Source organism: Phyllobates terribilis, unplaced genomic scaffold (genome assembly GCF_046119375.1).
Source record: "Phyllobates terribilis strain yellow unplaced genomic scaffold, ASM4611937v1 Scaffold_7__3_contigs__length_470593459, whole genome shotgun sequence".
Lineage (NCBI taxonomy): Eukaryota > Metazoa > Chordata > Amphibia > Anura > Dendrobatidae > Phyllobates > Phyllobates terribilis.
Window position 1 is genome coordinate 203,661,184 of NW_027362767.1, and position 16,495 is coordinate 203,677,678.

Consider the following 16,495-nt stretch of genomic DNA (forward strand, 5'->3'; position numbering starts at 1 on the left):
CATCACTCCCATCATCTCTCACATTAGCTGCCCTGAGGCAATACTTCTCCCGTGGGGAGTTATCCCATACTCGGCTGCGCAAACAACATCAGCCTCAGCGGTCGGCAGCGCAGCGGCGGTCCCCACTGACCGCAATCCACGGGTGGCGTAGTCGGACATTTGCTATACATTAAGACTGCCACTGGTTTGACCACCCTGGGCACGGACCGGGTCACCGCCACACGGAGACTACAACCCCCAGCGTTCTACAACAGGCCCGGTTCCGGGTTCCCCTGCACAACACAGGCCCAGGGGGCGCGTCACATCCAATTTCCCAAAGTCTAGCTTAGGTGACCTGAGCGAGAGTCCCTATCTGTCTACTGAACCTCAGTAGCCAGTAAGTGGAGCTGATAAGGTACTGCACTGTCATCAAGCTGTTGAGAGTATCCTTCCAAAACATCCTGAGCCTAGAGGTGCTAAACTATCAACAAATTACACAGTCAGAAGTTAGTCCTGTGAAAACCCGTAACAATCCATGGTGGGTAGAGATCCATATTGTAGATCAGAAAACGCTGGTTTAGTCAAGGAGTGGCGTTCTGGAGGTCACAAAGGAGCACCAGAAGGCCTCAATGAGGATTCTATGGACTTCGTGAAGATGGAGATCATCCAGCACATCACCCATACCAGTTCACATCCACCTATCCAGCAGAGATACCAGACCATCCTTCCATCCATGTAGTGGCCCATGAAATTATTCCAGGACGTGAACAGCATAAACATCATCAGAGACAGCCACAGTTCTTAGGGTTTGGGCTGCGCAATGTTTACCCCGACTATTTCTTTTATAGCCTTCAAAGATAATAATCATTTGTCTCACTCACACCTGAACACATCCTATTCGGGAGCTGTAAAGCAGAAGTATTGTAGGCAATCACGACTGGCAAATTATCAATTCACCATTAAATACAGAGCAAAAAAGTCTAACATCAATTCTGATCAATACAGACCTGACTGCCTTCTTGTATAGTCTGAATGTGATGAATGGGAAAGCGGAGAAGAGATACGCAGCCTTTACCCAACCAATAAGACCATGAAAATGACAGACTCCAATGGATCCGTATCCAGAAAGACAGTAGAGTATTGAATATGCTAAGAACCCCCCCAAACCAACTAAGAACCAAAACCCTTAGAGACAGTACCAGCTATATCAATATTGAGCTGGTAAGACTCTGGAGACAGAGGAAGTGCCTGCTCTTTGGATGATACCTGCTGGATTAATGGACCATTGATTAATTCCTAGACAAGATTCCAACCTCGTCTCAAAACCTCATCATGACCTATAGGGATATTTTGGCTGCAACAATACAAAGGCCAACATCCAACAAGAGATTCTACTGGATTAGTATAATACGCGATAGAGAAAATGGTGCAGTGAATGTACCACTTGTACGTTGAGATGTTGAGAAAGTTACCACCAGAAGGCTCTTCTGTACCCAATAGTCATCCAGAAGCAGCTGGAGTTGATCGCATTAGATCATGTAAAACGGCATCCTAGCCAAACTGCGGTCTCCTAACTATCATTGACAGCTATATCAAATTTGCTGTGGTGGTGCCAGGCAAGGACTTAAACAAAAGTCAACATCTTCTGGAATACTTCTGTCCAACCTTATGGATTCCCAGAAAAGATCCTAACGGAAAAGGGTTGGTGCATAAAATCTGAATTGTTGCAAGAGCTGTGCATCCTCTATGGCTGTAAGAAAGGGTGGATCACATGATATCATCCAAAATGTAATGGCCCGTGGCAATGCAAACAGGACGTGGATGGGTCACATGGATGTGTGAATGTAATCTAAGACAAATAATCACAGCATACAAAACAATTAATAAATATCGGTGCCATTTTTAAATGTTCTTATAGTTTTTAGGATGTTATAAGGCTTAAAAGTTTAGCAGCAATTTTTGACATTTTCCAGCAAATTTCCAAAACTTATTCACTGTATTTAGGGACCAATTCAGTTTTGATGTGGCATTAAGGGGCTTATACAGTGGTGGCCAAAAGTATTGGCACCCCTGCAATTCTGTCAGATAATACTCAGTTTCTTCCTGAAAATGATTGCAATCACAAATTCTTTGGTATTATTCTCTTCATTTAATTTGTCTTCAATGAAAAAACACAAAAAGAATTGTCCTAAAGCCAAACTGGATATAATTCCACACCAAACCTAAAAAAGGGGGTGGACAAAAGTATTGGCACTGTTTGAAAAATCCTGTGATGCTTCTCTAATTCGTGTAATTTACAGCACCTGTAACTTACCTGTGGCACCTAACAGGTGTTGGCAATAACTAACTCACACTTGCAGCCAGTTAACATGGATTAAAGTTGACTCAACCTCTGTCCTGTGTCCTTGTGTGTACCACATTGAGCATGGAGAAAAGAAAGAAGACCAAAGAACTGTTTGAGGACTTGAGAAACCAAATTGTGAGGAAGCATGAGCAATCTCAAGGCTACAAGTCCATCTCCAAAGACCTGAATGTTCCTGTGTCTTCCGTGCGCAGTGTAATCAAGAAGTGTAAAGCCCATGGCACTGTGGCTAACCTCCCTAGATGTGGACGGAAAAGAAAAATTGACAAGAGATTTCAACGCAAGATTGTGCGGATGGTGGATAAAGAACCTCAACTAACATCCAAACAAGTTCAAGCTGCCCTGCAGTCCGAGGGTACAACAGTGTCAACCCGTACTATCCGCCGGCGTCTGAATGAAAAGGGACTGTATGGTAGGATACCCAGGAAGACCCCACTTCTTACCCCGAGACATAAAAAAGCCAGGCTGGAGTTTGCCAAAACTTACCTGAGAAAGCCTAAAACGTTATGGAAGAATGTTCTCTGGTCAGATGAGACAAAAGTAGAGCTTTTTGGGAAAAAGCATCAACATAGAGTGTACAGGAAAAAAAAAGAGGCATTCAAAGAAAAGAACACGGTCCCTACAGTCAAACATGGCGGAGGTTCCCTGATGTTTTGGGGTTGCTTTGCTGCCTCTGGCACTGGACTGCTTGACCGTGTGCATGGCATTATGAAGTCTGAAGACTACCAACAAATTTTGCAGCATAATGTAGGGCCCAGTGTGAGAAAGCTGGGTCTCCCTCAGAGGTCATGGGTCTTCCAGCAGGACAATGACCCAAAACACACTTCCAAAAGCACTATAAAATGGTTTGAGAGAAAGCATGGAGACTTCTAAGGTGGCCAGCAATGAGTCCAGACCTGAATCCCATAGAACACCTGTGGAGAGATCTCAAAATGGCAGTTTGGAGAAGGCACCCTTCAAATATCAGGGACCTGGAGCAGTTTGCCAAAGAAGAATGGTCTACAATTCCAGCAGAGCATTGTAAGAAACTCATTGATGGTTACCGGAAGCGGTTGTTCGCAGTTATTTTGGCTAAAGGTTGTGCAACCAAGTATTAGGCTGAGGGTGCCAATACTTTTGTCTGGCCCATTTTTGGAGTTTTGTGTGAAATGATCAATGATTTGATTTTTGCTTCATTCTCTTTTGTGTTTTTTCCTTGCAAGCAAATTAAATGAAGATAATAATACCAAAGAATTTGTGATTGCAATCATTTTCAGGAAGAAACTGAGTATTATCTGACAGAATTGCAGGGGTGCCAATACTTTTGGCCACCACTGTATATTAGAAGGACCACATCTCCCAGTTAAAACTACACACCTCAAAATATTAAAAACAGATTTTAAAAAGTTTGTTAACCCATGAGGTGCCTCATGGGAATTAAAGCAAAGTGGACAATAAATTTTAAAAAATTCATTTTTCTTGCAAATATTTATTTTTGCAGATATTTATTAATCCATGTCTGTCAGTAAGGCCACGGCCCCACTATCAGTATTTGGTCAGTATTCAGTCAGTATTTTTTCTCAGGAGTGGGAACCAAAATCAGGTGAGGAACAATCAGAGAAAAGGTATAATAGAAACAAGTCACCAATTCTGCATTTATCACCCACTCCTGGTCTTGGCTCCCACTCCTGAGAAAAATACTGACTGAATACTGACCAAATACTGATAGTGGGGCCGTGGCCTAACACAGCAGGTATTAAAAGAGTAACGCAGCTCAAAATGTATTATCGATGATTTTGCAGTTTTCAGAAATATACAATGTGGCCATAATGTGTCATCTGACTCAAATCCAGGACTCAAAAGACAAAGTAGAAAAGAGCACATGATGTATTTTGGTCTTCAATTTAATTAGCTCTTTTTTTGTCACCAGTATAGGTTTGCAGAGGCCCTGAGTGGCCAAAACATAAGAAACATTCCCATTTGGGAAACAATGAATCCATCTAGCAGTGTTGTGAGCATTGTGACCCCATATGTGTTTCAAATCATTTAAAAATAAATTCCATTTTTTGCAAATATTATGTTGCTTCAGCACCAAATGTTCTCATTTTTACAGGGTGTAACAGGACAAAAAAACACCCCAAAATGTGCATCGCAATTTCTTCTATAATATATATTTAGAATATATGGCCATAAGCTGCTGTTTGTGCTAGTAGCATAGCTGGTATCATAGATGGATGAATGGGTTAAAGAGTAAACATTGTTTTCATTTTCATTTTATAAATGAATAGTACACATGAAAATCAACTTTGTATTATATCTTAGCAAAAAAATCAGTTTCTTTCTCTACCTGGACTAATCTTTCACTCTCAATTCATGGGTAAAATCTGTCAAATCTGTATTCAGTGAAGACAGTTTTCCATTACTGAGATAGGAGAATTCCATGTAGATGGAAGGGAGAAGAGCAGGACAGTTACATTTCTGCATAGAACTTTATAAACACCAACTGTCATCTCCTATCACAGTAATGGGAAAATCTTGTGGTCACTGAAAACAGATTTTACTGGGAAATGAGAATTTTGAGAATGAACAGTTAGTTAAGAAGGCAAAAAAAGCGGATTTCTCTAATAAGATACATTAAAAAGTTTCTTATTTTCAACAGTATTTTTGATTTATAGAGAAAAACAAATTATTAAAACAAGAGTAACTCTTTAAGAGGGCAGGGGCATAGCTCCCAATAGATCACAACTAAGGAGCTGCAGTTCACCCCTCACCATGAATATCTGTCCTGAGCTGACACTTGTAAATGTCTTATTAGGAAATAATAACGGACAAGTTACGTAATCTCTGGAGCTGAAGCAATTCATCATCTTCCTGATGAACTAAGTCCCCATCAATTGGGGAGGGAAAATGGCTCTGAAAAAGTCTCCCTAGGCCTTTGCCCCTTTGGAATTATATTTCTGGTCTCGGGATCTTTTCTAGATACTCAATCACTCAGAGAAGATTCAAGTATTTAGAAATGATATTTCTGGCTCCCAACATCTAAGGTTGTAATACTTCTTAGAGCCCACTTGTTCTGGTTCTAGTTCTTGTATCAGCATCAACAAGGAGGAGTGATCAGCACAGAGGATGCCATGGAGCAAAACTGTAACAAACATTACTTTCTATGTAAATTCATTTTGGAAAAGCAATTTTTATAGGGGTTGTCCACCTTTGGGGGACATTTTTTTCTTACTTAAATACGTGATCATTCATTAAATAAATATATTTCATTAATTTTTTTTGCATTGGTCACCTTCTACAGACTCTATTGCTGGCTGCAAAATGAGTTAACTGAGAATATGTCAGTGAACTCATTCTGATGGTCCACTGGGAGAGTATATAACTTTTTTTTATCTTTTTTAGCTCTTCTCAGCTGAGTTATGACTATAGATCACATCAAAGTTGAATGTGCAGGGAAACAAGGAGCCTGTAAAAGCAAAATGGTACAAAATCTTTAATAAAACCAAATTCAAAAAATGATTTTTAACCCTAAATACATGCATTCAAGTAAAAAAAATGTCCCCAGAAATGGACAATCCCCTTATTTATAGTATCAATGCATAGAAATCACAACGTTTATGCCAATGGATCTTCTTACCTTACTTCGAATTTGTCCTGACGTGGACACCTTACGGATGAGTTTGTGGGATATACCCTCCTGTTCTCCTTCACTGTCAGAAGATTCCTCTCCGGTGGTCTCGGTTGTGGGGATCTTGTCTGAGTCAAGGGATGAGACTGAATCTCTCGTCGGTCTTTGAAACAAATCATCTGGCGTTATCTTCTGAGCCATGACTTAAGAACTTGAATTTTACCTGTGAAAAATAATAGACAAAATTAACGTAAAAAGTAATGAGAACGCAGCAATACATTGTATAGAAATTCAAGCAGACTTTTATTTCAAGGAGAAAAAAACATCATTTTATTAGTTGATGAAAATCATAAATACTTCTCCCCATTGTAAAAGAAAAACTATGGTGAACAATTAAAATGAAAATGGTGTAAAGATCAATGGCATCGATAAAATCAAGTCTGTGTACTGCTGGCCCATGAAACTCAATGGACATCATAAGGGAACAGTGAAAAGAGTGGGCTTGCCTGTTTTCACATCTCCTACAGAGTTGTATGGAGCAGTAGTGCTCAGCCACCACTATATAAGCTACTCCGGGCCTCTGGGATAATTGATTAAAGGAAATGTATCATCAGAAAACGACCAATGGTTTAAATCAGGTTTTTGAGTCTATAAAAGCTCCAGAAGCCGTGAATTATTTTTTTTAGTTCATATTGGGAAATGACAAATTAAAAAAAAAATACATTTAACATAAAATTATTTTAATTACAGGTCATTTTCTGATGAAACATTCCCTTTAAAGAATAACTATCATTTTTATTTTTCTTCATAAATCAATAATACAAGTGAAGATAAGAAACGTTGCAATATACAATATAAGAGAAATCTGCTTCTTTCTCCTCCTGCACTGATCTTTCACCTTAAATTCATATGTAACATCTGTTTTTAGTAAATACAAATTTTGCCACACCTGAGATAAGAGATGACAGTTGGTGCTTTTCAAATTCTATTTAGAGGAGGGAGGAACTAGAGGTAGACACAGACATTCTGCAGCAAGTTCTCCTGAGGTGGGAGGAGCTAGAGGCAGACACAGACATTCTGCAGCAAGTTCTCCTGAGGTGGGAGGAGCTAGAGGCAGACACAGACATTCTGCAGCAAGTTCTCCTGAGGTGGGAGGAGCTAGAGGCAGACACAGACATTCTACTGTAAGTTCTCCTGAGGTGGAAGGAGCTAGAGGCAGACACAGACATTCTGCTGCAAGTTCTCCTGAGGTGGGAGGAGCTAGAGGCAGACACAGACATTCTACAGCAAGTTCTCCTGAGGTGGGAGGAGCTAGAGGCAGACACAGACATTCTACTGTAAGTTCTCCTGAGGTGGAAGGAGCTAGAGGCAGACACAGACATTCTGCAGCAAGTTCTCCTGAGGTGGGAGGAGCTAGAGGCAGACACAGACATTCTGCTGAAAGTTCTCTTGAGGTGGGAGGAGCTAGAGGCAGACACAGACATTCTACTGTAAGTTCTCATGAGGTGGGAGGAGCTAGAGGCAGACACAGACATTCTACTGTAAGTTCTCATGAGATGTGAGGAGCTAGAGGTAGACACAGACATTCTACTGTAAGTTCTCCTGAGGTGGGAGGAGCTAGAGGCAGACACAGACATTCTACTGTAAGTTCTCATGAGGTGGGAGGAGCTAGAGGCAGACACAGACATTCTACTGTAAGTTCTCATGAGGTGGGAGGAGCTAGAGGCAGACACAGACATTCTACTGTAAGTTCTCCTGAGGTGGGAGGAGCTAGAGGCAGGCACAGACATTCTGCTTCAAGTATTCTTTAGGTGGGAGGAGCTACAGGCAGACACAGCCATTCTGCTGCAAGTTCTCTTGAGGTGGGAGAAGATAGAGGTAGACATGGACATTCTACTGCAAGTTCTCCTGAGGTGGGAGGAGCTAGAGGCAGGCACAGACATTCTGCTGCAAATATTCCTGAGGTGGTAGGAGCTACAGGCAGACACAGACATTCAGCTGTAAGTTCTCCTGAGGTGGGAGGAGCTAGAGGTAGACACAGACATTTTGCTGCAAGTTCTCTGTAGTTGGCAGGAGCTCGAGAAAGACACATACATTCTCCTACAAGTTCTCCTTAGGTGGGAAGAGCTAGAGGAAGACACAGACATTCTTCTGCAAGTTCTCCTGAGGTGGGAGCGGCTAGTGGCAGACACAGACATTCTGCTCCAAGTTCTCCTGAGGTGGGAGGAGCTAAAAAACAGACATTTTGTTGCAAGTGTTCCTAAGATGGGAGGAGCTAGAGGCAGAAACAGACATTCTGCTGAAAGTTCTCCTGAGGTGGGAGGAGCTAGAGGCAGACACAGACATTCTACTGCAAGTTCTCCTGAGGTGGGAGTGTAAAGGACATATTGATATTCATGCTACAGCGTGAAGGGTCATTGCTGCCCTCCCTCAACAGGAGGAGCTAGAGGTAGACATAGACATTCTGCTGCAAGTTCTCCTGAGGTGGGAGCAGCTAGAGGCAGACACAGAAATTCTGCTCCAAGTTCTCCTGAGGTGGGAGGAACTAGAGGCAGACACAGACATTCTGCAGCAAGTTCTCCTGAGGTGGGAGGAGCTAGAGGCAGACACAGACATTCTGCTCCAAGTTCTCCTGAGGTGGGAGGAGCTAGAGACAAAAACAGACATTTTGTTGCAAGTTTTCCTAAGATGGGAGGAGCTAGAAGCAGACACAGACATTCTGCAGCAAGTTCTCCTGAGGTGGGAGGAGCTAGAGGCAGACACAGACATTCTACTGTAAGTTCTCATGAGGTGTGAGGAGCTAGAGGTAGACACAGAAATTCTGCAGAAAGTTCTCCTGAGGTGGGAGCAGCTAGAGGTAGTCACAGACATTCTGGAGCAAGTTCTCCTGAGGTGGGAGGAGCTAGAGGTAGACACAGAAATTCTGCAGAAAGTTCTCCGGAGGTGTGAGGAGCTAGAGGTAGACACAGAAATTCTGCAAGTTCTCCTGAGGTGGGAGCAGCTAGAGGTAGTCACAGACATTCTGCAGCAAGTTCTCCTGAGGTGGGAGGAGCTAGAAGCAGACAGACATTCTCCTACAAGTTCTCCTGATATGGGTGGAGCTAGAGGCAGACAGACATTCTGCTGAAAATTCTCCTGAGGTGGGAGGAGCTAGAGGCAAAAACAGACATTCTGATGCAAGTTCTCCTGAGGTGGGAGGAGCTAGAGGCAGACACAGACATTCTGCTGCAAGTTCTCCTGAGGTGGGAGGAGCTAGAGGCAGGCACAGACATTCTGCTTCAAGTATTCCTGAGGTGGGAGGAGCTACAGGCAGACAGCCATTCTGCTGCAAGTTCTCTTGAGGTGGGAGAAGATAGAGGTAGACACGGAAATTCTACTGCAAGTTCTCCTGGGGTGGGAGGAGCTAGAGGCAGGCACAGACATTCTGCTGCATGTATTCCTGAGGTAGTAGGAGCTACAGGCAGACACAGACATTCAGCTGTAAGTTCTCCTGAGGTGGGAGGAGCTAGAGGTAGACACAGACATTTTGCTGCAAGTTCTCTGTAGGTGGCAGGAGCTTCATGAAAGACACATACATTCTCCTACAAGTTCTCCTTAGATGGGAAGAGCTAGAGGAAGACACAGACATTCTTCTGCAAGTTCTCCTGAGGTGGGAGGAGCTAGAGGCAGACACAGACATTCTGCTCCAAGTTCTCCTGAGGTGGGAGGAGCTAGAGACAAAAACAGACATTTTGTTGCAAGTTTTCCTAAGATGGGAGGAGCTAGAGGCAGAAACAGACATTCTGCTGAAAGTTCTCCTGAGGTGGGAGGAGCTAGAGGCAGACACAGACATTCTACTGCAAGTTCTCCTGAGGTGGGAGTGTAAAGGACATATTGATATTCATGCTATAGCGTGAAGGGTCATTGCTGCCCTCCCTCAACAGGAGGAGCTAGAGGTAGACATAGACATTCTTCTGCAAGTTCTCCTGAGGTGGGAGCAGCTAGAGGCAGACAGACATTCTGCTCCAAGTTCTCCTGAGGTGGGAGGAGCTAGAGACAAAAACAGACATTCTGCTGCAAGTATTCCTGAGGTGGGAGGAGCTACAGACAGACACAGACATTCAGCTGTAAGTTCTCCTGAGGTGGGAGTGTAAAGGACATATTGATATTCATGCTATAGCGTGAAGGGTCATTGCTGCCCTCCCTCAACAGGAGGAGCTAGATGTAGACACAGACATTCTGCTGCAAGTTCTCCGTAGGTGGGAGGAGCTCGAGAAAGACACATACATTCTCCTACAAGTTCTCCTTAGGTGGGAAGAGCTAGAGGAAGACACAGACATTCTGCTGCAAGTTCTACTGAGGTGGGAGCAGCTAGAGGCAGACACAGACATTCTGCTCCAAGTTCTCCTGAGGTGGGAGGAGCTAGAGACAAAAACAGACATTTTGTTGCAAGTTTTCCTAAGATGGGAGGAGCTAGTGGCAGACACAGATATTATTCTGCACGTTCTCCTGAGGTGGGAAGAGCTAGAGGTAGTCACAGACATTCTGCAGCAAGTTCTCCTGAGGTGGGAGGAGGTAGAAGCAGACAGACATTCTGCTGAAAATTCTCCTGAGGTGGGAGGAGCTAGAGGCAGACACAGATATTCTGCTGCAAGTTCTCCTGAGGTGAGAGGAGCTAGAGGCAGACACCGACATTCTGCTGCAAGTTCTCCTGAGGTGGGAGGAGCTAGAGGCAGACACAGACATTCTGCTGCAAGTTCTCCTGATGTGGAGGAGCTAGAGGCAGGCACAGACATTCTGCTTCAAGTATTCCTGAGGTGGGAGGAGCTACAGGCAGACACAGCCATTCTGCTGCAAGTTCTCCTGAGGTGGGAAGAGCTAGAGGCAGACACAGACATTCTGCTGCAAGTTCTCCTGAGGTGGGAGGAGCAAGAGGCAGACACAGACATTCTGCTGCAAGTTCTCCTGAGGTGGGAGAAGCTAGAGGTAGACACAGACATTCTGCCGCAAGTTCTCTTGATATGAGAAAATGTTTTTTTAATAAGAAAAAGTGTTAAAGGGTTTGTCTCATCTTCATCTATAAAAGCAAACTGCTCCCCAACCTCCATCTTCCTGCTGACCAGGGGTCTGACATAGATCTCCTTGAGAATCTGCCTCCAGAGCTTACTGTAAATAAAAGGGGGACTTACCAATGAGACATGTAGATCAGGAGAGCAGACTGTCAGTCATTACATGTCTCACACTGGTAACGCCCCCTGTCATTTATATTATTCTCTGCAGACAGATTCTCAGGGAGATCTTTGTCAGGCACATAAATGTTAACAGCTCATTTACATATTAAGGAAAATGTTAATTTCTCTGGAATAAGACATCAGATCACAGGTATCAAGATGTCATTTTATCCAACTCTTTATGACTTGTATGCCCATATAGACAGCTTAAGAAAATTGATCCTACTGACAGATGCCCTTTAAAGTGCTGGCCTAAAAGGGGTTGTCCAGTTTTTCACAAAATTACTCAAATGTGTGAGCTGCAGCCAATCACTGGGCTCAGCATTCTAGTGCTGTCTGCTTTGGCATAATCACTGAGCCTAGTGAATGTCTGCAGCGGTCACATACTGTAGGCAGGACAATATTGCAGCAGGGACAGGCAGCAATAAGGCTGATGTTATTTTCAAGCAGATGAAACTAAGTTGAATGCAAACCTGGAAAATCCATGTCATTATTTGTAAATTATTCTTAGCTATATGGTTTCTAAGAATGTGCAAACTCTTCATCATATAAACCATAAAAAAACAAAGGAGAGACCAAAAAATGTATGATAGAGTCCATCAACATCTGAACATTCTGTAGAATTATTCCACAATCACCTTATCACAACCATAATACGCTATAAAAGGATTGTAAACCCCTTATCTGTAGGAAAAGCATTATACATAATATTGCAAGGAATCCTAAAAGCATTATACATCCAGGGAGATTATAGACAGCATTGTCCTTCTGCTCTGAGCTACACAGCAGTGTCACCCAGAAAGGAAAAAGTTCCTGGGCTATAGAGCGAGCGGCAGAGCTATCGGGTCTGACCCACATTTGTGAGTATAGTCATGAAAACAAAGGCCACGGTTATGCAACTAGGGACTGGAGTGAGGAACTGCACTGGAGAGCATCCACTGTTTTAATTTTTATTTCATAAATCAATAGAACACATGAAAATAAGAAATGTAATTAATTTTATTGGAGAAATCTGCTTCTTTCTCCTCCTTGACTGATCAGTCATTCTCAAAATTCTCATTTCTGGGGTAAAATCAGTATTCAGTGAAGACAAATTGTTACATTACTGAGATAGGAGATGGTAGATAGTACTTGTAAGCTTCTATGTGGAGGGGAGAGGTGAGGAGGGAGAAGCTCCAGGCAGGGCTCCTCCCATCTACATACAATCTCATCAGCAGTAACTGCCATCTCCTATCTCATAGAATCATAGAATGGTAGAGTTGGAGAGGACCTCCTTGGTCATCGGGTCCAACCCCCTGCTCAAAGCAGGATTCACTAAATCCTAAATTAGTCTTCACTGAATACAGATTTTACCCAAGAAATAAGACTTGTGAGACTGACTGATCAGTCCTGACGGAGAAAGAAGCAGATTTCTCTTTTCAGATATATTACAAAGTGTCATATTTTCATTTGTATTATTCATTCATTGTGACTGTCAGAGGGGAACACTGGGGCATTATTACTTTATCAGGGGCAAAATGTGGACACTGTTTTCTAGAGCACTTGAACAGATCATTAATATTTTCGAGGGGGCACAAAGGAGACGTTATACTATGTAAGAGGCACAGTGGTGGCATTATTATGTGGGGGCACTATGTGGGGGCACTATGTGGGGGCACAGTGGGGTAATTATTATCTGGGGCACAGTGGTGGCATTATTATGTGGGGGCACAGTGGGGGCATTATTATGTGGGGGCACAGTGGGGGCATTATTATGTGGGGGCACAGTGGGGGCATTATTATGTGGGGGCACTATGTGGGGGCACAGTGGGGTAATTATTATCTGGGGGCACAGTGGTGGCATTATTATGTGGGGGCATTATTATGTGGGGGTACTATGTGGGGACACAGTGGGGTAATTATTATGTGGGGGCACAGTGGGGGCATTATTATGTGGGGGCACAGTGGGGGCATTATTATGTGGGGGCACTATGTGGGGGCACAGTGGGGTAATTATTATCTGGGGGCACAGTGGGGGCATTATTATGTGGGGGCACAGTGGGGGCATTATTATGTGGGGGCACTATGTGGGGGCACAGTGGGGTAATTATTATCTGGGGGCACAGTGGGGGCATTATTATGTGGGGGCACAGTGGTGGCATTATTATGTGGGGCATTAAGAGGAGAGCTGTTTTTGTGCCAAAGAGCAGGTGCAGTAACATACAGCAGCAGTGGCTCAGCATTGGAGTATCAGCAGGATGAGGACTTTGTGCAGATAGATGGGACGGTGAGGTAAATGTGAGAAGTCATATATGTCTTTTTTTGTAATCTCTGCAGTCCTGGAAAGTTGTCATGTCGGTCTGGGCAAGATGGAAAAGACGGGAAAAGTGAACGACTCCAACAGAAAGAACATCAGCTGTAAATCACCATTTATACCTGTACTGTAATCACTTACATGTTCTGCAGGACTGGTATCTACCACTAGATGGTCACCGTATGGTGGTAATATTATTCTTGGTCTTTTTGTGGTGATTTATGTTCAGTAACAGAAGCAGTCATCTGCTGAGGTTCTCCTACATTCACTATTAGGGTCCGCCACCGTAGTTGTAAACCTGGTTAGGGGCTCACTCTGAAATTTCGCCCTGCCCTTAGCCGAACCACTATCTACGCCTCTGCTTAAAGGAGTTGTCCAGTCTTCTGATAAAAGTCTGCATTCACTGTATGTGACTGCAGATTTCTGAATCCTGACAGCATGCAGTGCACACGTTCTCAGGATTCATCGGTTTTGCCGGTGAGAAGGGGGGTCACTTGACCAAAAAGCATGTCACTAGATCTGCTCGGCTTCTCTGAATTCATTTGTGTTGAGAGCCAGGCACATCTGGTCAGAATGTGATCAGAAGTATACAAAATGTATATTTGTGACCAAGTGACCGCCCGCACTCACCGGTCATACCATGGAACTCTGACAGTGTGTGCACTGCACACAGTTAAGATTCAGAAGTTTGCAAGTGACTGCAGACTTTTATCAGAAGACTGGACAACACCTTTAAGTACTGCAGTGTATTAACCTATGGAGGACATGGAGGCCATTGTTAGGCCTCTAGTTGCCATAGCAACCATTTAACACCAGACAAAAGCATCATGGGGTGGAGAATGAGTTGACTGAGGGAGAAGTCTTCCTCTGTCAACTCCTTAAATGACACAGTTGCTAATGACTATGTTATCTGAGAAGTAAAATGGTGAGATGGCAGTTAGCTCAAGACCCAGCATTTACCAAAAGAGCTGCAGAGCAAATAGCGCAAATAGGGTCTTATCCAACACACTTCATTTATATTAAAACAGGATATGATAACTTGATGCAGTAGAAAATTCACATTTGAATAGGTAATCAACTGCTGCAGATCCACGGGTCACCAGACCAATTGTAGATTTAGAAGAAAAAATTTGTGGAGTTTTTCCGCGCTGCTGATGAATGAATAAAATCAGGTGACAAGAGATTGTATTAATGTGTTTTTTATTCAACGTGTTTCGACATATATCGCACTTCTTCAGGAAGTAACAACAACCAGTTGAATAAATCGAAACGCGACAAATAAAAACTGCATTAATAATATCTCTTGGCACAGGATTTTCTTTGACCTTCAGCAGCGCGGAAAAACTCCACAAATGTCTCCTTGTTAGTCCCAGCATTTGCCATAGGATCTCAGCTCGAGCCGTGGTGTACATGTGCATTCTGGTGCAGTAATTCTCTCTCCATCAGGACATATATAAGTGTTCATCCAAATGTGCAAAAGGTGCAATGATCTACATGTCGTGAGCTTGTGTCCTCTCTGCGCCTTTGTCATTTTGCAATAAAAAAAAGTATTGGACAATCGAGATTTAAAGCATCAAAGAAGAAGATACAAATAAAATATTATGTATCATGCAGTCTAAACAAAAGGAATAGGGTTTTCCGCTGCGGTCACCAAAACAAGGATCTATTGTTCTATTTTCTGTATCTTCTATGTTTCTAGATTAAGAATTTATCAGCCACTGAGAATCTGTATTTTATTATCTCGGGATTGACATGACGTGCTGAAACTTTTGATGATACCATGCAAAGTGTCCACATTTTTGACAAGTCTAGTTAAGAACTGTAACTATTTGATGATTACCATTTTTTAGGCTATAGGACAATGTGACGCTTTTTAAGTTCTCTCTTTGACTCAACATCAGTAATTTCATTTTCCTTTTTACCACGTTTATTTCATTATGAGAAGTATGTGAACAGACAGCCTAACTAACTTGTCTCCTGTGCCAGATCCGTCATCAAGAGCATCAAATCTTAGAGCATACGTGTCAAACTCCAGCCCGTGGGCCAAATCTGGCCCGTAGGGTGGTTATATTAGGCCCTCAACACCTGAACCACCACCCCTATGTGGGCCCGTTATACTGTATGGAGGACTATGTGGGGCTCATTATACTGTATGGAGGGCTATGTGGGGCCCATTATACTGTATGGAGGACTATGTGGGCCCATTATACTGTATGGAGGACTATGTGGGGCTCATTATACTGTATGGAGGACTATGTGGGGCCATTATACTGTATGGAGGACTATGTGGGCCCATTATACTGTATGGAGGACTATGTGGACTCATACTGTATGGAGGACTATGTGCAGCCCATTATACTGTATGGAGGACTATGTGGGGCCCATTATACTGTATGGAGGACTATTTGCGGCCCCTTATTCTGTATCAATGATTGTGTGTTGCCATTATACTGTATGGAGGACTATGTGGGGCCCATTATACTGTATGGAGGACTATGTGGGGCCCATTATACTGTATGGAGGACTATATGGGGCCCATTATACTGTATGGAGGATTATTTGCGGCCCCTTATTCTGTATAGATGATTGTGTGGGGCCCATTATACTGTATGGAGGACTATGTGCGGCCATTATTCTTGGGTGAGGAACATATAAGTGTGGAGGAGAGAATGAGGTCTTGAGGGGACCGGAGATTACGTGTTGGAAGGTAACGGGAGGTCACAGATTATGGTCGGCTTTGTACGTCAGTGTTAATAGTTTGAACTGGATACTTCTGCGCTCCACATTAGCAGCAGCAAAGATAATAAGTTGGGCAGCTAATGAACAAAGTCAGTATTGAATCATGTGCACTGTACCACACATGATTCAAACAGTCTTCATCCTTTACTGAGTACTACTATCACGTTATTATACTGTACCTTTTTATGACCCTATGGGTTATGGTATTGGTTAGAGCTGGATTACAGCTAGGGGTAATACTAAAGTTAGGCCTATGTTTAAGGTTACGGAGAGTGTATTAAAACGGTTATGTAAAACAATATAAA

The 16,495-nt window shown here is 43.1% G+C and overlaps 1 protein-coding gene across 3 annotated transcripts in view; it reads right to left on the reverse strand.

Annotated features, from left to right (window-relative positions):
- LOC141154171 (diacylglycerol kinase eta-like) overlaps nt 1-16,495 on the reverse strand; it is a 269,412-nt gene that overhangs the window by 161,781 nt on the left and 91,136 nt on the right. For all 3 annotated transcript variants that reach the window (XM_073639678.1, XM_073639679.1, XM_073639677.1), the window contains exon 2: nt 5,958-6,171. In XM_073639678.1, coding sequence (XP_073495779.1) covers nt 5,958-6,149 — 192 coding nt within the window. In that variant the 5' untranslated portion in view covers nt 6,150-6,171. The remainder of the gene's footprint in view (nt 1-5,957; nt 6,172-16,495) is intronic.